Below are 26,406 nucleotides of genomic sequence, written 5' to 3'. Positions count from 1 at the left end.
GCTGGTACCTAGGAGGGAAACCTGGGTTGTGTGGTGTGTGTGTTCGACCCTCCAAGGCACAGCTTTGTCCAACCAGTAGCCAAGGTCTGTGGGCGAGTCCCGCAGGCAAAGAGGCACCCGCTTGCAGGTGGGAGCAGATGGCTCCTCTCACCTTTCCTCTCTGCTCCGAGGCTCAGCTGCATTCTTTTCCCTCTTCTCTGCCCAGCAAACCAGCTCAAAATGCTTCCTGCTTTGTCCTGCTTTCCAAGGAGAGAGGAACCTTGGAGCACCTTAGGGAGGGGAGGCCTGGGCTGGAATCCCAGGTCACACTTGCTCTGTGGCCTTGAGTGTGACCTTGACTTGACTTGCTGTATCTGGGTTTCCCTGTCTACAAAACGTGGTTGATCATGTCCTCCTCTCAGAGCCACTGTGATAATTACGTGAAACAATTTGGGGGTGGTGGGGAGGAGCAGGGTAACAGGGATTAAACTCAGGGGCACTCAACCACTGAGCCACATCCCCAGTCCTATTTTGTATTTTCTTTAGAGACAGGGTCTCACTGAGTTGCTTAGGGCCTTGCTGTTGCTGAGGCTGGCTTTAAACTCAGGATCCTCCTAACTCAGGATCCTCCTACCTCAGCCTTTGGGAGCCGCTGGGATTACAGGCGTGCACCCGGCAAATAAAGGGTCGAGGGTTGGACACAGTGCCTGGCACACAGTGGCACCCAAGGCAGGCACATCCAGTTCCACCAGCGGGTTTGTTGCATGTCTCTCTTGGCCTCGGGTGCCACTCTCACTCTGCACACTAACAGTTTGTGTAGGTGGACGACTCTTGCAGCTGAACTCTGAGCATCTCAGGCAGCAGGGACCATGTGGGACCCATCTCTGCACCCTCTGTGCCCTGTATGGTGCTTGTGATGCTCCTGAGTGGTCCACTTTCCCCTCTGTGGCTGTGCAGCTCTGCACACAGGGTGCTCTCAACGCAAGTTTCACCCCCATCATCTGCTGTCTTGCTGATGGCTGCCAAGGTGGCCACACTGCCACCCTGAGACTGCAGGAGCATCTCTGCGGCACCAAGAGCTCCTGTACCCGTGGCTGGGAAGCAGTGCTTCCTAGGCTGGTGCCTTCTGAGCCCCCGCGAGGCGTAGCTTTCAGCACCATTCAGTTCTCTGCCTCGAGCACAGCGCCCAGCAAGTCTTTGCACAAAGTAGATGCATCTACTACAGGAGGCTTTGGGCTGCCGACAGGGTTAGGCCCAGCTCCACCTGGCTGCAGGCAAGTCCCACCATATGGATGACAGAGCTTGGGGGCGCTGGAGGTCCTGGGTTGATGAGGTCAGTGGCTTGGGGAGAGGGACATTCTCAGGACATCCATCTCTCCTCTCAGCTCAGCGCTCCTGAGGGTATTTGCGTGCCCTCTGGTGAGTCCTCATGTCACAGCAGCAACACTGAGCATCATACTGACATCCGCAAGCTCAGTGACAGGGTGCCTTTTCCTTGTGTCAAAGATCAAGGAAAACTACCCCGATTGCCCCAGCAGACTTTCGTACAGGCTGCGCGGGCCGTGACATGCTTCCCGTGCTGATTCCCAAAACACTGGTAGAGATCAAACAAGATCCACTCTTTCAGCTCAGAAGATGCCCGGCCTCCCTGAAGCATGAGGTGCCCAATTCCTGGAAAAAAACTGGGATTCTGTTAGCAGGAAGAGCAAGGGCATGGTGCCGATGAGTGACAGCGGTGTCTGCCACACGCTTGGGAAAGAACTGTTGAATTGCATTCGTAGGATGTCAACTCTTTGAAGAGAATAAAGGTCAGTACGTTTTCCTCTGTGTCCTGATGCATCTTCAAAGTGAGCTGCTGCAGTGGGGAGTTATGGGAGACGGAGGGAAGACTCTCAGGTGACCCAGGTAGTGCCAGGTGTTAACAAAAGGATTCATGAAGAATGGACGGTCATCACGTTAAGGAAAATAAGCCAGGCACAGAAAGACAAGCCCACATGGCCTCACTCAAACGTGGAATCCAAAAACGTTGATCTCATCTAGGTTGAGAGTAGACTGTGGTCACCAGAGGCTGGGCAGAGCACAGGGGAGGGAGGCTGAAGAAGGGCTGATCGACGGATACTAAGTTAGGGTTAGGTGGCAGCAGAAGGTTCTGGGTGACTCTAGATAATCATTATGGATGGCACATTTCAGAAAAGCTAGGAAAAAGGGATTTGGGATGTTTTCACCATAAAGGAATCTGTCAAAAATAAAAATAAAGCCAGGGGCCATTAGCACACGCCTGTAATCCCAGGGGCTCGGGAGGCTGAGGCAGGAGGATCACAAGTTCAAAGCCAGCCTCAGCAACTTAGCCAAGGCCCTCAGCAACTCAGAGAGATCCCATCTCTAAATAAAATACCAAAAAAAAAAAAAAAAAGAGCTGGGGATGTGGCTCTGTGGTTAAGCGCCCTTGACTTTAATTCCTGGTACAAAATTAAATGAACAAATAAAAATAAGAAAGGGCTCGTAGAGGTTAGGATCAAAGTCTATGGAGTAAAGTTGAATGGAGACAGAATCCTCGTTTCCATCACTGTCGATGTGGTTGTTGCTCATACAGCTCACAGGTATCCTGTGGTTCTCTGGTTGCATAGAGCAAAGTCCCATAAAATAGCTCAGTTAAAGGGAAGCTTATTAAGGCCTGGAACAAGGACCAGATACCGCAAGCCAAGAGCCAAGGCCAGGGCTCATGGGGATGGGAACTGAGTTACGCCCCTGGGGAGGCAAACCCTGCCCCCACTTCTCATGGGACCACATGTCGCACGGCAGCCTCACTCAGTTAAACAGCTTCCTGTGCACACTCACTCCTTCTCTACCCCATAGCTTCAACCTCCCTACTTCCCCAGGACCCAGCTCCAGCCTCGGCAGTACCCTCCCCCCGGCTACCGTGCCACCTCCCAGCCCAGTCCCCCATAGCACATGCACCCACCCCTCCAACTCTCTTTGGCCCCATGTGACAGGCCTGGGTCTGGGTATCCGGCCGTTGCTTTCTCAGCCTGTGGATTGGTCCTCCTTGGTCCCAAGGGTACCAGGGGATTTATTTGGCTCCAACAAGATATCAGGGCTGTGGCCTTTGGAGAGACAGTGGTAGGAAGGCTAATACTGGACAAGGGCAGATCAGCTGCCCCAGACGTGGCTTTTGCCCTTGATGACTTTTTTCCCCAACTACATTAGATATGTGCTCTTTTGTAAAACTCTGGAGGAGTGTTGACCACTAACCTCAAACTTATTCCTCTTCCCAGATCCTTTCAAATTTTCTCTCTCACTCTCTCTTCTCCTCTCCCTTTCTTTTCTGTTTCCCCACCTCTCTCTTTTTTATACACAAACAACTTCATAATTATAATCTTGCTTTGTTTGGGATTACATGATTGATTTTATATTGTATATATTCTGAAATTTAATTATTTTTTTTAACAACGTGCCTTGAGGGTGTCTTCACATCACTACCTCCTTTTAAAAGGTGGTCTAGTACAGTATAAAAGGATCAGTAATGTCTCCTGCTGAATAATTAGGTTGTTTGCAATTTTTCCCATTTCAAATAGTGCTAAATGTTCAGGTGAAAAACTGGGGGAAATTAAATATCCAGCAATAGGGGAATGGATAAATAGTGTTTTCTTATAATGGAATAGTGTATAACAATAAAAAAAAAGAGAATGAACTAATCAAAAGTCAGAGATAGTCAAGTAGGATTTTAAAAGTTGTTTTTTAAAAAGGTCATCTATATACTGTCTATAGTAAACACACTAGACTCAAAGATGTAAAAAGATTGAAAGTAAAAAGACAGAAAGATATATATCATTCTAGCAACAACCATAAGAACTAAAATGGCTCTACCAATATCAGACGAAATAGACTTTAAAACAAAAATATTACTAGAGATAGAGAAGAACATTTCATAATGATAAAATGGTCAATACACCAGGGAGATATAACAGTTATAAGCTTATATGCGCTTAACAGTGCCCCAAACACATGAGACGAAGACTGAGAGAATTGGAGAGAGAAATACACAATTCAGCCATAATAGTTGGACAGTTTATTACCCTACTTTCAATAAAGGGTTGAATGACTAGGCAGGAAAAAAAAGAAAGAAAGAAACAGGAGAGTTGAACAACACTATAAACAAATTAGACCTAGTGGATATCTATAACACATTCCATCTAACAGCAGCAAAACAATTCATATTTTCAAGCACATACATAAAACACTCCCTAGGATATCTACTGGGCCAAAAAAAAAAAACAAGACACAAGCTATTTATGAAGTAAAGAGAGAGAAGTTTCGTTATGTCATGCAGTTCTTAAGGTTCAAGTCCAAGATTGGTGGCCCCATTGGTTTGGGCCTCCCATGAGGACAACACATCTTGTTGGAAGTGCATGTCCCAATGAGTAGCAATTTCTTGAATCAGGAAGCAGAGAGGGGAACAGAGGATGGATAGGCTCCCAAAATCCCTTTTGGAGACATGTCCCCAGTGACCTAAGAACCTCCTAAAGGCCCACAGCACCTTCCAGTAATGCTACCCAGGGGACCAAGCCTTTATATAAAGACTTTGGGGCAACACTCAACATCCAAACTATAGCACCCACTGAAAACTATAAAACATTGCTGAAAAAAAAAAATAAAGAAGACTTAAATGCATGGAAAGATATCCCATGTTCATGGACAGAAGGTTTAATATTGTTAGATAGCAGTACACCCCAAACCAATCTACATACATATGCAGTGAATTCACTGCCTTATCTTGCAGAAATTGACAGTCATCCTAAACTTACATGGAACTGTAAAGGGGCACCTAATAGCCAAAACAATCTTGAAAAAGAAGAAGAAGGTTGGTGCATGTGTATTTCCCAATTTAAAAACATACTACAAATCTGCAGTAATCAAGACAATGTGTTACTAGCATAAAGATATACATAGAAATTGGTAGAATAGAATTGAGAGTCCAGAAACGAACCTTTACATTTATGGTCCTACATTTATGGTCCGTTGACTTTTAAACACAGGTGCCAAGATCATTAATTGGGGGAAAGAATAGCGCTGGAATGACTCAGTGTCCAAATGAACTTGGACCCCTACTTCACATACACACACACACTAACTCAAAATGGATCATAGGCCTGGATATAAGAGCTATAAAATATAAAATTCTAAGGAAAAATAGGAATATGTCTTCACCACTTTTTCGCCACTTTGAGTCAGACAGTGATTTTTTTTGATGCCTGCCAAAAATAAATGCAAAAAGAAAAAAAAAATTGAACTACACAAAATTTCAAACTTCTGCATTACAAACATTGTCTTCAAGAAAGTGAAAAGGCAAGTAACAAAAAGGATAAATATCTGCAAGCCCTATATCTGATATAGGACTTGCATCAGGACTTGCATCCAGAGTATATAAAGAATTCCTACAACTCAAGGATGAAAACAGAAGTGAACAGTTTTGAAATGGGCCAAGGATTTGAATAGATACTTCTCTTTGCAAATGGCCAATATGCACATGAAAAGATGCATATCATAGGTCATTAGGAAATGCAAATCAAAACCACAGTGAGATACCACTTCACATCCAATAGGATGGTGACAATGGAAAAGACAGACCATCACCCGTGTTAACAAGAAGCAGGAGAAATTGGAGCCCTCAGACATCACTGGTGTGCCTGTAAAATGGTGCAGCTTTGGAAAGCAGTGTAGCAGTTCCTCAGTGTAAACAGAGTCACCAGATGGCTTAGGAATTGCACTCCTATCTGTCTATTCAGGGGAAATAAAAAACATACCCACATGAAAACTTGGACATGAACATTCATAGCAGTTGTTTAGTCAACTTTTTCACTGCTGTGACTATAAGACCCCACCAGCACACCTATCGAGGAGGAAAAGTTTATTTGGGGGCTCATGGTTTCAGAGCTCTCAGTCCAAGGACAGCAGGCTCCATTCCTCGGGGCTCAAGGTGAGGCAGAACAGCATGGCAGCAGAGTATGGCAGAGGGAAGCAGCTCACATGAAGATCAGAAAGTAGGAGAGGGGTCTCCACTTGCCAGATACAAATATATACCCCTAAGTCACGCCCAATTCCCACCTCCTCCAGCCACACCCCACCACTTCAGGGGATTAATCACAGATTGGGTCCTCTGAACCTTCTTGAATTGTCTCACATGTGAGCTTTTGGGGGACACCCCACATCCGAACCATAACAGCAGTATTGTTCATAAGAGACAAAAAGAACCCAATTGGCCACCAACCAATGAAAGGATAAACAAAAATGTGCCATATCCACAGAAGGAAAAATCATTTGGCAATTTTTTTAAAAAATGAAATACAGACTCACGCTACAAAATGAACCAACCTTGAGAACATTATGCAAAGTGAGAGAAGCCAGTCACACCAAAAAAAACAAAAAGACAACTCTACTAATTGTGTGATTTCTTTGGTATGGAACATCAAGGAAAGACAAATCCATAGAGACGGAAATTGGATTAGTGGTTGCTGGGGACTAGGGTACTGGAGGGAAATGAAGAATGGCTGATAAAGGTATGAGGTTTCTCCTTGAAATGATGAAAATGTTTTTAAATTGCTTGTGGTGACATTCGCACAATTCTGTGAACCATTTAAAAGGTGAATTGTAAGCCATGTGAATTATGTCACAATGAAGCTGTTTTTTAAAAATGTGAAAGAAAGTAGATAAAACTTGAAAATATTATGCTAAAAGACACTGGTCACAAAGACCACATATTATAGGAGTGTGTGTGTGTATGTGTGTGTGTGTGTGTGTGTGTGTGTGTGTGTGTATAAAATGTCCAGAATAGGCAAATCCATAAAGAAAAAGTAAATTGATTAGTGGTTGCCAGTGAGAGAGAGGGTAGGAAGAAATCAGAAGCCACTGCTAATAGATCTGTGGTTTCTTTTACAGAGGGAAAAAAATATGCTAAAATATTAGGCTGCGGTGATTACTGCACAACCCATGAGTGCATTAAAAAAAAAAAGTGTGCTTTAAATTGGCAATTGTGTATGGTATATGAATTATATCTCATTAAAACTGTTTTTTTAAAGTGAATGGATTGGATCAGTATGTATCCACCTAGATAAATCTCAAGGCAACATGGGGTGGGGGCGGGGAGAAGGCAAGAGGAGAAAGAAAGCATACACACTATACCACTATCCTATCATTTATGTGAAATTTTAAAAAAATAAATACTATTGTGTCTTTTTGAGAAAAATATATTCTTAGTAAGATAAAAGCTTGGAAAAGGTGTAACTCCAATGGCAGCATTTTCACTCTCCCTATAAACAACCTTTTAAAATTTTTATGGCTCATCCTTCCATTGTTTGTGTTTAGTGTATAAGGAATTAACATTAATATACTTAATTAATAATTAATATTATATTAATAATTTAATTAATATATTAATATTCATATCTGTTCTCAGATAAAAGGTAACATGCCATATATGCTTGACTGTTTTTTTTTAAACTTAATATATTCCAGAGACCACGCAGAAGCACGCAGAGAACGGTCCTGGGAGGCTCTTTGATTGACCTCGCTGGGGTTTATGTCGGCGAGGAGGCTGGCCGGGGATGGATGACGACATGGAGACCCTCAAGGACGAGGAGGATGCCCTGTGGGAGAACGTGGAGTGCAATCGGCACATGCTGAGTCGCTACATCAATCCGGCCAAGCTCACCCCCTACCTGCGCCAGTGCAAGGTCATCGATGAGCAAGATGAAGATGAAGTGCTTAACGCACCCATGTTGCCGTCCAAGATCAACCGGGCAGGTAAGGCAGGAGGAGGCTTGTAGGGAGGAGGCCGGGCCATCCCACGAGGCTGCCCCAGGACTTACCCTCCACTTAACTGGGCCAAAGTGGAGTTCAAAAATCCTGACATCCAGAGGCCGATGCCCACTCCTGTCCCCTCCCGAACCTGTCTGTGTATAAAACTCCGAGGATCCATGAACTTGGGGAAGGGATGGAATTACATCTTGATTTTATAAACTTCAACTGAAATTTAGCCTTGCCTTCAATTACGGATGACAGCAGGTGACCGCAGCAGCCATAGGTAACCTCTGACTCTGTCAAGAGTAAAAATTACAGGTATCTCTATGTCACATTACAGCTTTGCAGACGTTTTAAAATACCATTTGCACTCCTCTCTGTTGAAATTACAGTAGTTATTAGACCTGCCAAGAGATCTTGTTATTTAATGCATTAACAAAGAAATACATCTATTACTAAATCACAAATGTGTTTAATATTTGATACCTGGATTTTATTACAATTGGTTTCCTTTGTAACCCAAGGTATTTAATTTGTTTAAAACTATTATTCTGGAAAGGGATCCTCAGCCTTTTCTAAAGTGCCTGGCAGGGGGAAGGCGCACAGGACTTGACCATACTAGGTAAAGGTGGTGTGTTTCTGGAACTTGTTTTAGTTGTTTATATGTACACATATGCTTCCATACTCATCCTTGTGAATGGGCACTGCCAAGTCATGGTGTAAAAATGTATTTCTTTCTGTGGATCACAGTTGAAGAAGCTTGGAAATCCCTGTCCCACAGCAGGGCTGATAAGTGGCTCATATGCTGTGACTCTCCTCTGCATTCACAGCAGACATCCTTAATTAATCACAGCGTGCTTTCCCACTGAGCTTGGATATAACTTTGGAATCCTTCTCAACACAGTGCTCCAGGCAGCTTCCTCAAACCATCAGGATTCACACAAGATGAAATGTAGTTATCATATCTGTCCTAGGGAAAAGATGGAGTTTTAGGGCCTAAATGGAAGAAATATCTGAAAATAAAACATTTAAGGAAGGAACAGGAAGTATAAGCAATAAGTGGAATGACTACTGTCTTAAGCCTTTTTTTTTTTCATCACTACAACAAAATAACCGACACAGGACAACTTTATAAAGAAAAGAGGTTTATTTAGCTCGCAGTTTTAGAAGTCTGAGGGCAGAGCACTAGCATCAACTCAGCTCTGGGGAGGACCCTCTTGGCTACATTCCATAACAGCAGGAGTAAATAAGGAAGAGATCACATTGCCCAGCAGGAAGTCAGAGAAAGACTGAGATCTCACAATCCTTTCCAAGAGCACACCCCCAAATGACCTAAGGACTGACCTCTGGGCCCTATTTCTTAAAGGTCTCCACCACCTAGTATCTCCACACCAAGGACCAAGCTCCCAGCACATGACCCTTTGGGGACAAACGACATCCAAACCACAGAAATTAGATGGAAACTGGAAGTTGCTAGCAGATTCCATCTAGGATAAAGATGTTTCCAGACTGTGTGATAATCCCAAAGAAGAACAGGGAGCAGTGCCTCTTTCCTATGACTTCTCCAAAAGCTTCCCACCCACCGAGTTGTTTTCCTGCTCTGAATCCCAGAGTAGCCTGCATGATTCCCTATACTTCTACCCTCCTTCAATCAGAAAAGCTGGTACCCATATGGTTCATTTTAACGCTGGTCCATTGGGGAATTCTGTGGGTTTCATGTGGCTGCAATTCCCTTCATCCCAGTTCTAGCAATTTTTAGAGAAAGGAAAGGGGGGCACTCACTGTATCCCTGCTGAGGGTCTGGCCCTTTATATATATTATATGGATTCCATGATACAACCCAGGAGTGACCAAACCTGGTGAGCGTCTTCTTAGAGCTTATTGAGGAATATAAGTCCAGGATAAGACTGGTCATGGAGACTTGTGTCCAGTCAGACACGTATTCTTCTTCTCATGGGATGATCTGGACTTTCCTCTAGGCCGACTGTTGGACATTCTACACACCAAAGGGCAAAGAGGCTATGTGGTCTTCTTGGAGAGCCTGGAGTTTTACTATCCAGAACTGTACAAGCTGGTGACGGGGAAGGAGCCCACCCGGAGGTTCTCCACCATTGTGGGTGAGCAACTTGGCCATCGGGAATACCCGGACTCTAAGAAAGGGTGTGTGTGTGTGTGTGTGTGTGTGTGTGTGTGTGTCCCACAGCAGGGCAGTTTTAAAGCTGCAAGTCTGTGATATATGGGATTTGGGGCTATCCATCACACAGCCTGCCTGGGAATGAAAGGTAGATGACAGGGACAAACTGAAGCAGGGGCCAAGAGAAGTGAGCATTGGCAGACCTACCCATGCATGGTATGGGAGCAGGCCAGAAGTCCACTCTGCCCTCGGGATCCATTCCTTGTCTTCTCTGCTCCCTTTCCAATGTCCCAGGGTCCTTGGGCATCTCATCTTCTTCATCTTCCTTCCTAAACATTTAATTGTTGTTTTTTTTTTTTATTCTTAGTTGTAGTTGGGCACAATACCTTTATTTTATTTTATTTTTGTATGTGGTGCTGGGGATCAAACCCAGTACCTTGCATGTGCTAGGCTAGTGCTCTACCTCTGAGCCACAATCTTAGCCCCCATGCTTAAACATTTTTTAAATCAGTCTTCTCCCTGTCTCTAGTCCAGACCCTCCAGCCCCATCAACCCCCTTCATCCATTCTCGGTCTGCTCCAATGCTCTCTCCAGTCTCAGGCCACCCTCCCCTGCCTAAATCCTCCAGTGGTTTTCCATTGTTTCTCTGTAAAGACTCAGGTCTTTAATGGGACCCACAAGGACCCTAACTAACGCTCTAGTCCCTGCTGAGACTCCCTGGCTCATTTTTCTGCCCCTCCTTCCCTGTCCTCTCTCCTTTCTTCTCTTTCCTCCTCCTCTTCCTCCTCCCCTCACCTGTCCTCTTCTCCTCTCTCTCTGGGCTCAGCCACTTTTTTTATGGACTGGGGATCGAACTCAGAGTCACTCAACCACCGAGCCACATCCTCAGCCCTGTTTTGTATTTTATTTAGAGACAGGGTCTCACTGAGTGTCTTAGCGCCTCGCTTTTGCTGAGGCTGGCTTTGAACTCGCAATCCTCCTGCCTCAGCCTCCCCATCCACTGGGATTAGAGGTGTGTGCCACCATGCCCGGCTGGGCTCAGCCACTTTAGGCGTCCTTTAGCTCCTGAAACATGCCAAGACCTTCTGTCCTCCCCATGTGGCCTTGGCAGTGTTGTTCCACCTTCCTGGAATACCTTTCCCTCCCGAACTGAACATTTCGGCTTGGCCATCAGGGACCTTCCACCCCTCTAGCTACCAGCCTGGATCTGGTCCGTCATTATAAAATCTCAGGGCCGCCTGTGTCTTGACTCTAGTGACACCTGTGTGTGATCATTCGACTGTTTTGCTCACCCTGAGTCCCCAGTGCCTAATGGGTAGTAAGAGCCAGCAAGATGTTGGTGAGTGGGAACCTCTTCCGTGCCCTGCCGGGTCCTCGGGCCTGACTGGGTGCCCCTGTGCGCAGTGGAGGAGGGCCACGAGGGCCTCACGCACTTCTTGATGAACGAGGTCATCAAGCTGCAGCAGCAGATGAAGGCCAAGGACCTCCAGCGCTGCGAGCTGCTGGCCAAGGCGCGGCAGCTGGAGGACGAGAAGAAGCAGCTGACGCTGACCCGGGTGGAGCTGCTGACCTTCCAGGAGCGGTACTACAAGATGAAGGAAGAGCGGGACGGCTACAACGAGGAGCTGGTCAAGGTCAAGGACGACAACTACACCTTGGCCATGCGCTACGCCCAGCTCAGCGAAGAGAAAAACATGGCCGTGATGCGAAGCCGGGACCTCCAACTCGAGGTAGGGGCTGGGAGGGCTCCTCGCCAGGCTGAGCCAAGGGGAAGCTGGGCCTCAGGACCCCAGCGGGCATGTGCCGAGGCGCATGCGCGTGCACACATACCCACAACCCCCCAGAGCTTCATGCCCAGGTGGGAGAAAGGGAACCAAGGGGCCAGAGGCTCCAGGTTCCCAGATCCACCATGCGCATGCGTGCGTGCACCCACTGGTGCCTCAGGCTCAGCCAACCAAAGCCTCTGTGTGTATATTCAGACTTGCGCATAAAGATGCAGTAGAGCTTAGTACTACCTTGACCTTCACTGTGCATGCTCTGCACATGTGCAGAAATGTGCACACAGGCTCCACGCCCCCAAGGTAAAAAGAAAAAAAGAAAGAAAAGAAATGGGAACCTAGGGTTTCAGTGGCGAGAGGAGAAATACGAGACCCAGGCCCCAGATTATGATGCTTAGAGAAATTAGTAAGGAAATGAGCAGAGCCCCTGCTCCTAGGGAATGAACTTTTCAAGGCTAGGACTCTTCGTCTATCACTCTTGTATCCACAAAGTTCAGCATGGTTCCTGGCATAGTGGGAAAATCTGTGCATGTACCAGTGAATGATCGACCAGCCATATGATTGACGTGATTAATGAAGTTTGCCTCCTAAATGCAGAAAGAGAAAGGAAATTTGCTTCATTCATATCTTCTATTTATTGAGCGCCGCCGTGTATCTGCTCTATTCCAGAAATATAAATCTCAAGACTAAGGCCCTCCTGTCATGGAACGTACATTATAATCAGAAAACAAATACATAAATAGTTTGAGTGCTATGGAGAAGACAGAATGAGGATAGAGAGTGGTGGAGCTGTTTTATCTAGGGTGGTCAGGAAAGGTCTCTGAGCAGGGGACACCCGAGAAAGGGAGGAAACCTGGAAAGTCAGAGGAAATGCAAATGCAAAGGTTCCAATTTGAAGTAGGGAGGAAGCTTGGCAGTTTTTTGTTGTTGTTATTTGTTTGTTTTGGGTGACATCAGGGAGCCAGCAGGGCAGGGCAGCCAGATGAGCAAATGGTATAACAAAAAGAAGCTGGGAGAGGTGGACAGGGTCCAGATCATAGAGGCATAGTAAGAAATTTGGAATTTATTCCATCTGTGATGGGAAGCCGCTGAAGGATTGAGAGCTGAGGAATAACATCTGATTTATATCTCAGAAGGATCGCTCCGGCTTCTGGGTGGAAAATAGACTCAGAATATTTATTAAGCACCTGCCATGTGTAAGGCACTGTGCTAAGCACTGTGGGGGACATGGGGATAAATAACCTGAGCTCTGCTCGGGTCACTTACAATTTAGTGAGGCAGACAGATCAGTAAACAATCCTCAAGAATTCAGGGGAGTTGAGTCCATAGCAATAGGGCATTTCAGTTAAGAGCGTGAACTGTGAAGTCCTATGGGTTTGAGTTCAAATTCTGGCTTCTGGCTCCACCATTTCCTTGGCTATTGGCCTCAGTTTTTATTTGTAAGTGGTGATAAAGAAGATAAAACCTGGGCTGGGATTGTGGCTCAGTGGTAGAGCGCTTGCCTAGCATATGTGAGGCACTGACTGGGTTCGATTCTCAGCACCACATATAAATCAGTAAGATAAAGGTCCACTGACAACTAAAAGATATTTAAAAAGAAGAAGAGGATAAAACCTGTGCCCTGGGATTGTTGAGGTGTTGCACCCTATATTTTTGGCAAAGTAGGGCCCTGTACTTTGTGGGACTGGGGATCTGCCCCAGCCTAGGATGCTTCAGTTGATCTTCAAAGACACTGAAGGGGAATTTTGTTGCATGACCAGGAGGAGAGGTTTCTGTGCTGTTTTACGCAGGGCCAGGGGGGAAGTTAACCTGCAGCAAGTGAACTTAGAAAGTTTCTCTCTAGAACTTCCTGCTGTATAATGTTTCCTTGAAGACATATTAATAATGAGAAAGTGTGTGTAGCATTGAAAGAACACCCAGTGAGCTGAGTCCCTAGGTCGTCTCTCTGCCACAGGCTGCTTCCCTGTGTGCCCCTTTCTCCCGTGTCTCAGGCAGTAGCACCCCTTTCCTTGCTACTTGCCAGATTTCTTGAGGCTGTTCTCCCTACAAGCGTAGATTTGAAAAATGACACCTACTCCTCTGGCGTCTCCCTTCCTTGCAGGCCTTGAGTGTAGTGTGAGGTCCCTTAGCTTGAGGAAGCAGAGAAGCTTAGTCACAAAGGCTCAGGATACCTGCTGAGCCCAGTTCCTGATGCTAAACTCTTGAGGGTGATGCTCAGCACGGCTGCAGTCATGCTTTTCAGACGCAGCTGCTGCCTTCTCCAGGAGGCCACTCTTCCTACACCTTGGCCATGCGCTATGCCCAGCTCAGCGAAGAGAAAAATCCAGGCAGGTCCTTCAGGCCAGAGGTCCCGAAGACTTAGACTCCCCTGAGTTTCAAGCTGATTTTTGTTTTGTTGTTTTTAGCAGTAGTGCAGTGTGTTCAGATAAAGTCTGGTGTGGATTCCAAGAGGACAGAATCATCCAAGAGCAGAGCTGCTCTGAGGACTGAAGTCAGGGTGGTGGCCAGATCTCTGGCTTCTCAGCCATCTTTTCCCTCCCTCCCATCACCCTGCGGTTCTCCAGGGGAAGCCCTGAGTTCCAAGAACCCGTTTGAAACCCATCGTAAAAGGCCACTGAAATCAGTAGCAGATCCTAGGGCGACACCCACTTGGGTATCCTAATCTGGAACCTGTTCTATCCGACAAATTTCTCTGAGAGAATTTTCTAGGGACAGATAGCTCTTTAGAAGTATTCTAATGTGGCATCTATACACAATGGAATTTTACTCAGCAATAAAAGAGAGTAAAATCATGGCCATTTGCAGGTAAATGGATGGTGTTGGAGAAGGTAATGCTAAGTGAAGTTAGCCAATTCCAAAAAAACAAATGCTGAATGTTTTCTCTGATATAAGGAGAAAACATTCAGCATAATGAAGGAGGCTGACTCATAGTGGGGTAGGGAGGGGGAGCATGGGAGGAACAGACGAACTCTAGATAGGGCAGAGGGGTGGGAGGGAAAGAGAGGGGGCAGGGGATTAGCAAGGAAGGTGGGATGTGATAGACATCATTATCCAAAGTACATGTATGAAGACACGAATTAGTGTCAACATACTTTATATACAACCAGAGAAATGAAAAATTGTGCTGTAATAAGAATTATAATACATTCCACTGAAATTTGGTTTTTTTTAATCAATTTTTAAAAATTCCAGATACAAAAAAAAAAAAAATTAACTCATCGGGAACTCTCCATCAACAAGGAGGTGATGATGTGGTTTCCTGCAGAAAGTTTCTGTGAGCCTTTCCCCACCTCCAGCTGGAAGGAGGAGGAGGGGGCAGAACCTAGCTGGTGCTGGAAGCCCAGTGGGATCTGGGCTTCTGTTTCTTGCCAACGGCCTTCTCCCCTCACCCTCTTGGGCGTTTCAGATCGATCAACTCAAGCACCGATTGAACAAGATGGAGGAGGAATGTAAGCTGGAGAGAAACCAGTCGCTGAAACTGAAGAATGACATCGAGAATCGGCCCAAGAAGGAGCAGGTCCTGGAATTGGAGCGGGAGAATGAGATGCTCAAGACCAAGATCCAGGAGCTGCAGTCCATCATCCAGGTGAGGGCGTGCCTACCTGGGTGTGCGTCCAGAGCCTCGGCTTGCTGACGGCACATGACCTGTGCCATCCCCAGGCACCACACTCTCCTCCTCTGTGGGGTGAGAGTGACCAAGCCACCCCCCATCAGAGATGTCCCATTATGGGAGATCATACTTACAAACACATTTCCTTCCTGGAAGCGCTCTGTGAACGCCACATGGAAATCAGTGTCCTGGTGCTAAGGGAAGAGCATGTCAAAAAACCTCCCTGCTCTTAAAGATTCCAAAAACCTCAACCATGCGCTCTGTGCATGCACCTCCTGTCTTGATCATCCCAGTCCTGTCTGGACAGAGGGGAAACATCACTGAGGAATCATATTCCAAAGTGCATCTGCAGAGAAGGAAAAAAAAATGCATCCCCCTCTGCTCTCTCTAGGGGGATCCCCCAGGACTGCCGCCTGGGGCTTGGGGCTCTGTTTCCGAGCAGAGGCTGAGCCCGGTTTATCAGAGCAGAGTTGATATTTCCAGGGTGGTGTCTGGCAGGCAGAGTGGCCTCCCTTTGTTGTCAGCTCTGAAGTGTTCGGAGGAGCAGCCAGTGTCGGCTTGGCTCTGATAAGAGCTGGGAGAACAATAGGCTCAGGGTATTCCTGAGAAGAAGTGGGTCTTACGCTTCTTTCCAGGTGATAAACTTCTTTAAGTGATAAGCTGCTTAAAGACCCCAAGAGAAATCTCTGCCTGCCTCTGCTTTCCTGCCACAGAACCTTCTGTTCTCTCAGCATCTGTGGCTGAGTCTGTCGTTCAGCCTTCCGTGTCCACCTTGTTCCCCGCCCCTAACCCCGACACCATCAAACCCCTGCTACCTGTCCACTCAGGCCGGCAAACGCAGCCTGCCAGACTCAGACAAGGCCATCCTGGACATCCTGGAGCATGACCGGAAAGAGGCACTGGAGGACCGGCAGGAGCTCGTCAACAAAATCTACAACTTGCAGGAGGAGGTCCGCCAGGCAGAGGAGCTGCGAGACAAGGTGGGAGCCAAAGCCATGGCAGCATCCCCTCCTTACTAGGGTGCACCAATGAGTGCGACCTGGAGCCCCACATTTCTTTCCAGGGACTGGATCTGCCCCTGGTATAAAGTTCCTCTGCTCCCTTGGAGTCTTTTATGAGTTTTAAGTATGAGCTTAGCCTAGCATCTGTCTTCCCCTTCCTGAGCGAGGAAGCCACAGGAAGGCAGGCACCGTGTCCACAATGTCCTCCCCCATAATACCTGGTACATAGTAGGTCCTCAGCAGTCCACAGTTGATTGACTGGCCTAGCTTGGTGCCTTTCAGTCAGATCGCTAGACCCCAGAAGGACAGGCTGAGCACACCAGCTCAGAGAGGTGCAGCCAGGAAACAGCTGTTGGCCCTGACCTATTGATTGCTCGATATGTGTATTGATTTCTCCATGTTGCTTACAGTACTTGGAGGAAAAGGAAGACCTGGAGCTCAGGTGCTCGACCCTGGGGAAAGACTGTGAAATGTACAAGCACCGTATGAACACCGTCATGCTGCAACTAGAAGAGGTGGAGCGGGAGCGAGACCAGGTATGAGTGCCACCCAGAGAGTGGGGGACCACAGTCTGCACTACAGGGCCCCTGGCCCAGCCACTGAAGTCCATCAGAGAGTTTTGACCAGTGTAATGTCACTGACTACATGGGGAATTACTCATGACTCTGTCTTTCCTACTTCTGTTCCAAACATGAATTTTATCCCAAGAGGCTTTGAGATCCACGGCATTTGGCAGGGGGTAGGGAGGAGAGCCAGGTCCAGTGTGCCACATAATAGCACGGTGCTCAAATGCCTGGACTCTTTAGTGAGGACAGGTCCAGAGGCAAGCCATCGTTCACAAGATGTGTGCCCACAGGCAAGCTGCCCCGCTGAAGCCTCCATCCTTGTCTGTAAAAGGGGAATTGTTAACATAGCACCCCCCATAGAGCCAGCACGTAGCATAGGCGGGACAGACGGCCCTGGGATGGCACTAATGAAGAGGGCAGCAGAGTCGACACCCAAGAGTCAGGGCCAGGAAAGAAGTGACGGACATTACAGCCCACTTTGATTGGGTCAGGATGAGGCACCCAAGTGGCCCGTCTCGCCTCCCGCCACAGGCCTTCCATTCCCGAGACGAAGCGCAGACTCAGTACTCGCAGTGCTTGATCGAGAAAGACAAGTACCGGAAACAGATCCGAGAGCTGGAGGAGAAGAACGACGAGATGAGGATCGAGATGGTGCGGCGGGAAGCCTGCATCGTCAACCTGGAGAGCAAGCTCCGCCGCCTCTCCAAAGACAACGGCAGCCTCGACCAGGTGGGCCAGCCAGGCTGTGGCTCCAACCTGCCGCCAGCTGCCCTTCTGACACCAGGGACGGCTGGCCAGGGAACCACCACTGTGAAGGGGCTTTTTGTCCATTTGAAGGCAGAAGTACACCGTTCCCTCCCACACAGAATAACCTATGTCCTTCTTTGAACCTTCCATGTGTGTCTCTGTAGTGTTGAGCAGAAGCCACTCGCCTCATCTCGAAGGTAGAGGGTAGAATCCTGGCTCAGACAGGCAGCTCCACCATTAGGAGCTTTGGCACCTCTCAGTTGACCACAGTCAACTTCCCCAGGGCACCCCCTGCCAACTACACAGTCCTCAGTTTTAAAATGCCTTGCTCTTGTTAAAGCTGCCGGTGCCCCTGAGTAAATCCACTGATGGACGGGTGAGTCACAGAGTGCATTTCCCAGCAGGCCCCAGGCACCCAGAAATGAGTGAATGCTGCACCAGGCCAGATGAGATCATGGTCACTGTAGTGAGAACCTGCCGACCACGGTCCTGGGCAGGTGCAGTGCAGGTCCCTCGCAGCCCACAGAACTGTCCTTCAGGGAAGCTGCACTTACTGTCCTCATTTACAACGGAAGGGACCAAGATGCAAGAGCTGAGTCATTGTGACTCACCAGAGCCCTGGGGAGACTGATCGGAATCCCTTCTCCCCCCGAGCAGACAGAATCCCACAGTGGAGGCAAATACAGGGACATGGTTTCTCAGCACAGAACTTGTGAATTCCAAGTTCAAGGTTGCCATGGGAGCCCAGGGAGGGAGGGTTATAGGAAGACCCCCTGCAGAAGGATCCCAGCACAGCCTCAGGCCCCGTCCCGGGATGCTCACTGGTGTTGCTGAGTGCCCCTCTCAGGGGGACCAGGATCCTGTGATGAGCCCTCATGTGGCCTTCGAGTGAAGCCCTCTCTGTTCCCATCACCAACCTAGTGCCCTGGTGAGTGCCTGCCCAAGGCATGATGCTGGGCAGGACCAGCATGTTGGGCCACTGGGACAGCATGAGCAGAGCCCCAGAAATGAGGCCTTGCAGGCAAGTGGCCGTCTGTGGACAGAAGAGAGCACAGGCAAGTCAAGGTTCGGGGTCTGTGCAGTACTCAGCATGATTTTAGCTGAGGCGTGGGGCTAGATGTTGGAAGGCAAGGGAGGCCGGGGTGAAGGGGCAGAGGTGACCCCTTCACCACTGCCTAAGAAGGTGGGGGCCCGGCCCAGGCCCTGGTAAGGTCAGAGGAGTGTGGAGCTAGGATATTGCCCATGGCATTCAGGGAGATGCCGGGTCAGCAAAGAGGAGGAGCCATTGGGTGTCAAGCTTGGGTGCCAGAGGGGACAATGGTGCCAGAGGGGACACCTATTCTGCTGACGGCCAGCTGCTCGTCACACCTGTCTCCATCACTGGCTTCTCTGTCTCCAGAGTCTGCCCAGGAACCTGCCAGCCACCATCATCTCACAGAACTTTGGGGACGCCAGCCCCAGGGTTAACGGTCAAGAGGCTGACGATTCTTCCACCTCGGAGGAGTCACCTGAAGACAGCAAGTACTTCCTGCCCTACCACCCGCCCCGGCGCAGGATGAACCTGAAGGGCATCCAGGTACCTGGGCGCAGGGGCCCACAGCAGGGCAGGCACCAAGTCAGACCCCCCCCCAAGGGGGGAGGTGCCCGGGGTACGGGCTGTGCCTGGCTCTGCTTAGGTCTTGGGCATCCAGGTTCACTTGACGAGTTTCAACCCTGGAAACAGAAATGATGCCACGTGAGGGTTTTTATTTATTTATTTTTATTTTGTTTTTGTTTACACGGATCCCATTTCTCCTATAAGAGAAAGGAAAAGAGAGTGAAGTAAACATTCGCTTCAAGTTCATTTGCTTATTTACCAAATCAGCAGTGAGTGCCTGTCACAGTCTGATCCCAACTGTATTGCTCAGTGCCCAGCGCAGTCCCCCTCAAATGGCTGACTCGATGAAGAGTGAATGGGCCAGAAAGTGCATGAGCAAATGGGACCATGTCATCAGGCCTGACCTGCCTCGGCGTCTCTCACCATGACCCCCCGGGGCGGCAACACCTGGGGCCAAGGGTGGTGGGCAGCCTCATCCTTTTCTAAAACCCCCTGCCCTGTGCACCCAGCTGTGCCCCATCCTGGCTCCTCTACCACGCTGAGAGCTGTAGGGCAGGCCTTGGGGAACTTGGGCCAGCACCTGCCTGGTCCAAGTCCAGGGGAGCTCCCTCAGTGTCCCAGCCCAGCGGCAGGAGACCCACGACTCGGATAACCACACCAACCGTGCTTTGAGAGGCAGGACAGTCTTGCCTGGTTTTTATTTTTTCTTAGTGCCAATGACATGTGTCTAGGGCCCTGTTTGATTTGTGTCCTCTGTCTTGTTTCTTCCCCTCCCCTCTCTTTCAGCTGCAGAGAGCCAAATCCCCCATCAGCCTGAAGCGAGCGTCGGATTTTCAAGGTTAGTGAGAGACGCCCGGATCCCTCTCTCCCCGCCTCATCTGTCGCTCTGCCTCTCCTGGTCCATCTGTTTCTCCCACTGCAGCCATCAACCCTGCAGGGCTGACCTGGGTGGGACCTTGGAGGTCTCAGGGTGGCGAGAGCCTATTAGGTAGTGATTAATGTTCATCATTATCCAAAGTGCACAGGGACCCTGCCCGCCACCTCGCCCTGGGTTTCCCTCCCCCACCCACTGCATCTGTGCTCGGGGCCTGCCGGCCGGCCGGAAACTTCCTGACCTTCCTCCACACCCTGGCTGGGCAGAGCCCAGGCTGGGGAGGCTGCCGGTTCCTCCGGGAGCCCCTGGGTCTCCCAGACATACTGACTGGAGGTCCTTCTTTTGTCCTCGCCACACATCAGGGTGGTGATCAGCTGCGGATGGTTTGTGAGGCAAATGCATACCCACCAAGTTCAGGAAGGTTCAGGAAGATGTCCTGGGGGAAAGCGTCACAGGCCACCCGAGGGAGCAGCTAAGGGCATGGGACATTTCAATTGGGCCTTGAAAAGGGAGGATTTGAGTGGATGGTCCCAGTGTCTGGAAGGACCACTCTGCAGAGGGGCAGCAGAGAGAAAGGGGAGGAGCCCGGGTGGGGTACCGTGTGGAAGGTGCTGTGCCATCCCAGAGGATAGAGAGGAACCCCCAGGGGACCCGCGAGCTATACCAAGCATGAGGTCTTCACCCTGCCCTGGTGACGGCCTCCAGGTGGCTTTGAGGAAACAGTTCTGACCTGGGCTTTGGGCAGGTCTCTTGGGGCATGGAGGGAGGAGGGGGAGGCCTGATCCAGGTCCCACGTGACTACATCTCAGTAGCCTTCTTTATCAAAAGGGACATGCATGGGGCTGGAGCCCGCAGCAAGTAGAGAGTATTGTCCTCCAAAGGAAGAGAAAGGGCACTACAAGGTCATGGGGCTTCTTTGTCCCTCACCAGACCTGATGAGGGCCTAGTGCACGGTTCCTCCCCTGGGGGTGGCCACAGACCGGCTGCGTGTCTGTGTATCTGTGTGCACGCTCGGTGAGATAGAGGTGGAAAGATGGGGTAGCAGAGCTGTCAGACAGGGGCTTCCAGGGGTGGCACAGACTTGTCCCATTGTCCTTGGTCCACATCAGTAGGATGTGGTGACCCGTCAGGATGAAGGACTAATTGGGCAATGATAGTCGGGCTCCCCCGAAGCTTATGCTCCTTAGCGGGGGCCCTGTCCACAGAGAGCTCCCACTAGGGACCCCGTGTGGGGAATGCCATGAAAGTCTTCAGGGACAAGCGACACTGTTCAGCCTTATCTGGGTCGGGCCTGGATGGGGGCAGGGTCTGTTGGTGACGGGTCCCAACTGCAGCAGCCTGTAACTGGGAGGGGAAATGAGAATATTGGGGGCACTGTTCCTCCAGGTACCAGAAAAGGGAGGGCAGGTCCCCAAGGGGAAGGAGGCAAGAGGTTTGGGGCACCCGCCGGAGCCTCTGACTTGTCTTCCCTTTTCTCTCCTCTCTTGTTTCTACTTCCAACCCTTCCACCCCTCCCTGGTGCCCCTCTGATGAGGACAGGCAAGGGACATGAAGACAGGGATGCCAGCCCCAGCTCCTCCCACTCTCTGCCCATCACCAGCTCCTTCTCCAAGATGGTAAGTGCGGGGTGCTCCACTTGGTCAGCCCCCACCCCTCCAGAAGGCTGTCCCCCGGGCTGCCAGCTTATGCACCTGAAGGCCCCAATCCACCTCTCTGTCCTTCCCAAGCCCAGGCCTGGTAGCTAAGTCCCTGTCCACCTTGGTCTGCAGCCCAGGTCTTCCTTGCGTTTATTTAAAGATCTTTGTACAGCCTCACAATGGATTTGCACTCTCTTGCCACCTCCTTTCCCAATTTAACACTTGGCAGGGGGAGGAGCTGGGCCTTGGGCTGTAGCACAGCGTGGGCTGAGAACGCCACACCGCAACCTTGCAGCGGGGTGAGCTGTGTAGCCTGGAAGGGTGAGCAGGACAGGAACTGCTTATGCTCGCACCCCTCCCCTGACCAACACCTCCACTCCTTGGCTGTAGACCCCCTGAGCAGAGCCGCCAGGGTCCCAGCCACTATATCCAATGTCACTCACCCCCAGCCAGGCAGCAGAAGGCGCGGGATTAGAAATTCTAACCCCGGGGGAAGCCCCAGGAAGCTTGTCAGCGCAGCTTCCCAAATCAGGCCCTGGGGGAGGCAGAGATGCTGTAATGAATGAGTCCTGTCTGGTGGCAGCTCTTGGGGACAGAATCCAAGGCTCATATTTGAGGCAGCCTTTGCCAGGAGCCTGCAAGCTTGGTTTCCCAGGTCACCCCCAAGCTGTCCCCACCCTCCCCAATCCACAATCATCATCATGTCCAGAGCAGGCACAATCCGGGGGGAACACAGAGCTCAGTCTATGCAGGGTCGTGAGGCCCCGCCCTGGCCTCCCAGCCTCTGTGGTTCCCGCCAGCATCCTCCCATGAGCAGATGTGAGAGCAGATGTGCTTCAAGCTCAGCAGGCGCCGCAGGCTGAGCACAGGCCTCCTCTGGCCAAGGTCGCCGCTAAGGACCAGCTTGCTGTGCCTGTGCTGCCTGAGCTAGATTTCGTCCCTGTGTATAACATTGATGCCGGCGGAGGCATCAGCACACAGCTCCCCACCTCCCATGACACCTCTGCGCCGTGTGTTTGAAGCAGCCCCATCGGAGCCGCAGCAGTATCATGTCCATCACTGCCGAGCCCCCGGGAAACGACTCCATCGTCAGGCGCTGTAAGGAGGATGCCCCGCTCCGCAGGTGAGTGGCAGTTTGAGGAGGGGCCTCGGCCAGCTTCTCAGTCGTCTCCAGGCCATGGTGTACTCGCTAACTTAGCAGTCCTTGCAGCCAACTCGAAAGGTGGGCAGGAGGGACCCTCTGTACAGATGAGGAAGCCACAGTTCAGAGAAGGGAAGCAGCCTTCTTCCCAGGTCCTATGACCCCAGAGCTTGGGCTCTTTCTGCCAAAGAGCAAAAGACCCCCCAAATGACTTCCACGATTCCTGTCCCCCATCTTCTTTATCTTCCAAAACTCACCAGAGCCCTTGACCAGGAAAACCACAGTAGAGGTGCACTCACAGACGGGGGTCACTAGTCAGGCCGAGGCCAGCACACAGCACACTCACGTATCAGGGGTGCAGGGCCGAGAGGAAGACATGGCCCCAGGAGCTGGATTCACAGCCCAGTCCTGTGGGGCCCAGGTTTGGACCTTGCCAGTCACCTGTGCTGGCAGCTCCAGAGACCACCTGGGTCCCTCCCCAGCCTTGTCCACCCAGCTGTGGGGTCACCTGTCTCCACAGTGGTACTCAACTCCCTCTAGGAGAGGTGTTTGAGGGACTTGGGGAAGCCATGTGGGGTGGCTGTGAGGGAGCCACCTGTACCTGTCATCTACTCCAAGAACTGGGGGCAGTTGAGGTTTGCCCACCCACTCTCATCTGGAGGGTGCTCGGCTCTCTCAAGAGTCATCCAAGCACAAAGGGATGTCAGGTGCTCACCGTGTCCGAAGCTGAGAGGGAAATGCACAGCAGGAGGGGCCCCTGGGCTCTGCTCACCTGCTGGAGGATACTGGGCCACCCACCCTCCCAGCCCAGTTCCTGGCCCATCTCTTCTACCTGCCTGCTGATCTTCCTCTCCCTCCTATACTGCCCTCTTGGAACCAAGACCTCTCAGAAAGCCACAACATTCCAGAAGCCTCCCCCTCCCTGGCCCTCCTGCACACACATTCATGACTACCCTCCCCAACCCTCCCCGTGTCTCGCAGCACAGTCGAAGAAGACAACGACAGTGGCGGGTTCGACGCTTTGGACCTGGACGGTAGGTACCTGTCAGATCTGAGCCATTTCACAGGTGCAGCAACCTGGTCCCCTGCAAGGTCTGCCTGGCACACAGTAGGGCCTCAGGAAATGTGTGGAGTGCTTTCAGAGAGTAGGCTTGGCGTGGAGATCAGGTGAGCTCACCTGTGGCAAAGAAATGCCCAGGTCTAGTGCTTACCTTGTAGGTATTCAGGGGCCCTCCAGGTGCTAAGCAAGGGTTGGAATTAAGTCTGGGTTTTTACAGAATAGTTCTCATGAATTGTAGCCATGCTCTGCGCCCGGCCCAGTTCGATCCCATCTCAGCTGCTGTCCTCAGAAATACAGTTGTGATCGTCTTGTGCAGTAGGTAGAACCGGGCTGGAGACACGTGTTACGCTGTTCCCACCTTGCACAAAATGCATAAGGGGAGCTGGAACCGTGAGGGTGAGCATCCAGGTGGAGGTACAGGCAGGCAGACATGGGGTACCCAGGCTGTGAGATGGTCCTGAAGCACCCCCGTGGGCAGAGCCGGTATTAGGAAGATGTTGCAGACCTAGGTTCTGCCAGAAGCCACCCTCTCCCAAGCCAGGAAGTCTGGTTCAGCCCAGCACACCTCACCAGGCTGTGCTTGGTGCCCAGGACACAGACTCCAGTCCCCAAGGCCTTGCCTGGCAAGAGTGTGTGGTCCCAGCTCTGCAGCAGCTGGGTGGATGGACGCAGACCCACAAACTCGAGTCTGGAACATCAGAGAGTGGGGAGGAAGAGGCATTGAGATGGCCTCGCAGGGGACGGCGCCAAGGCCCAGAAATGTGACAGCATCCCCAGGCCCCTGCACAGCTGGCAGCCTGGGAGACCACGGCTCAGAATCCTCCGGGTGTGCCCTGCCAGCCCCCTTTGTTCCAGGGCTCCCCAACCCTGCCTCCGCGCCTTGCCAGGGGAGGCTGCCAGCAGATAAAACGAAAGATCAGTGGTCCCTCTTAATTGGGACTATCAGAAGCTATCAAGTGTTAAAGAGAGGTTAGCACCTAATCGAGGCTGGGTAATGAGAAGAATTGAAAGAGTTTTGGAAAGGGGACGCTGGGAAGAGAATCCTGGGCATCTGTCCAAAGTATTTTGCAGTGTCGGGAAAAATTCCCTATGCAGAGAGCCTTTGTTATCAGCCCAGAGCAGGATCTAGGCATCCCTCCACCCAGTGACCCGGTGCTGTGTGGAGTGGGCATCTTCCCGGGCTCTTCAGGGTCCTGTTGAGGTGGGGAGACAGGGAGGAGCCCAGTCCCACAGTCTGTGATACTGGTGGGTGATAGGTAGACCTCAGTGGGGTTGGAGGGCCCCAAAATGAAAACCCAGGGAGCCAATTTCAAAGTAAAACTACCAACCGGATGGCACGCTGCCCTTGCAGACACAAGACAGGATTCCTAATGATAGTTGGTGAGGCTTCATAATAAGAGGATTCCTGGAGGCAGGGGACTGTCTACATTGGACAGGATGCAAGAACTCGACCATTTAGCCTGAGGCATAAGCAGGGCTGTGGGGCTCTGAGTGCCCCTGCTCAGCCCTCCCAGGGGGCCGGGGCAGCCCTCCAGGCTCCTCTTGGCTGCTCCCACTCCTGATGGGCCCTGGCTCCTTTGCAGACGACAGTCACGAGCGCAGCTCCTTTGGTCCACCGTCCATCCACTCCTCCTCCTCATCCCACCAGTCTGAAGGCCTGGATGCCTACGACCTGGAGCAGGTCAACCTCATGTTTAGGAAATTCTCACTTGAAAGGTACGGACAGTTGCAGCAAAGGGGAAGCCGGGGGGTGTGGGTGGGCATGGGATAAGGATCTGTCCCCTCTCGCCACCTGCATTACCTCCTGTCCTAGAATCACAGCATCCCCAAGTCAGAAATCACTCCCTCTGACCCCCTGACTGTCCAGGGAGGGAAACCTGTGTTCCAGAGAGGGCAGCTCAGCTCTGCATCTCTTTCTTTCTTTGGTTTGAACCCAGGGGTGCTTAACCACTGAGCCACATCCCCAGCCCTTTTTTGAATGTCATTTAGAGACAGGGTCTCACTGAGTTGCTTAGGGCCTCACTAAGTTGCTGAGGCTGGCTTGGAACTCATGATCCTCCTGCCTCAGCCTCCCGAGATGCTGGGATTACAGGCGTGCACCACCGTCTCCAGCAGGGCCAGTGGTGAGCCCTCACTTGACATGGCCAGCAAGGTGGCTTCAGTGTCGACTCTCTTGGAGCCACAACATGCAACACCCAGTATGTGACAGACACCAGCAGCTATGCCACCAGGGTCCCCCTCCTCCAACCCTAACCACTACTTCATTTCCTGACCCCAGACCCTTCCGGCCCTCGGTCACGTCCGTGGGGCACGTGCGGGGCCCTGGACCCTCAGTGCAGCACACAACGCTGAACGGCGACAGCCTCATCACCCAGATCACCCTGCTGGGGGGCAATGCCCGCGGCAGCTTCATCCACTCGGTCAAGCCGGGCTCCCTGGCCGAGAAGGCAGGACTCCGCGAGGGCCACCAGCTGCTGCTGGTGAG

The 26,406-nt window shown here is 50.7% G+C and overlaps 1 protein-coding gene across 1 annotated transcript in view; it reads left to right on the top strand.

The window, feature by feature from the left end:
• The first annotated feature begins 1,667 nt into the window (after window positions 1-1,667).
• Window positions 1,668-26,406, top strand: part of Card11 (caspase recruitment domain family member 11) — a 36,046-nt gene continuing 11,307 nt past the window's right edge. The window contains exons 1-15 of the mRNA XM_076840260.1: window positions 1,668-1,787; window positions 7,492-7,779; window positions 9,756-9,893; window positions 11,315-11,640; window positions 15,095-15,274; window positions 16,126-16,278; window positions 16,710-16,835; window positions 17,397-17,594; window positions 19,012-19,188; window positions 19,996-20,047; window positions 21,623-21,699; window positions 22,743-22,843; window positions 23,843-23,895; window positions 25,505-25,637; window positions 26,200-26,401. Coding sequence (XP_076696375.1) covers window positions 7,581-7,779; window positions 9,756-9,893; window positions 11,315-11,640; window positions 15,095-15,274; window positions 16,126-16,278; window positions 16,710-16,835; window positions 17,397-17,594; window positions 19,012-19,188; window positions 19,996-20,047; window positions 21,623-21,699; window positions 22,743-22,843; window positions 23,843-23,895; window positions 25,505-25,637; window positions 26,200-26,401 — 2,115 coding nt within the window. The 5' untranslated portion in view covers window positions 1,668-1,787; window positions 7,492-7,580. The remainder of the gene's footprint in view (window positions 1,788-7,491; window positions 7,780-9,755; window positions 9,894-11,314; window positions 11,641-15,094; window positions 15,275-16,125; window positions 16,279-16,709; window positions 16,836-17,396; window positions 17,595-19,011; window positions 19,189-19,995; window positions 20,048-21,622; window positions 21,700-22,742; window positions 22,844-23,842; window positions 23,896-25,504; window positions 25,638-26,199; window positions 26,402-26,406) is intronic.

This window comes from Callospermophilus lateralis, chromosome 19, assembly GCF_048772815.1.
Source record: "Callospermophilus lateralis isolate mCalLat2 chromosome 19, mCalLat2.hap1, whole genome shotgun sequence".
In the NCBI taxonomy this organism is placed as follows: domain Eukaryota; kingdom Metazoa; phylum Chordata; class Mammalia; order Rodentia; family Sciuridae; genus Callospermophilus; species Callospermophilus lateralis.
Note: the sequence above shows the minus strand (reverse complement) of the source record. Positions and strands in the feature narration are given on the sequence as shown.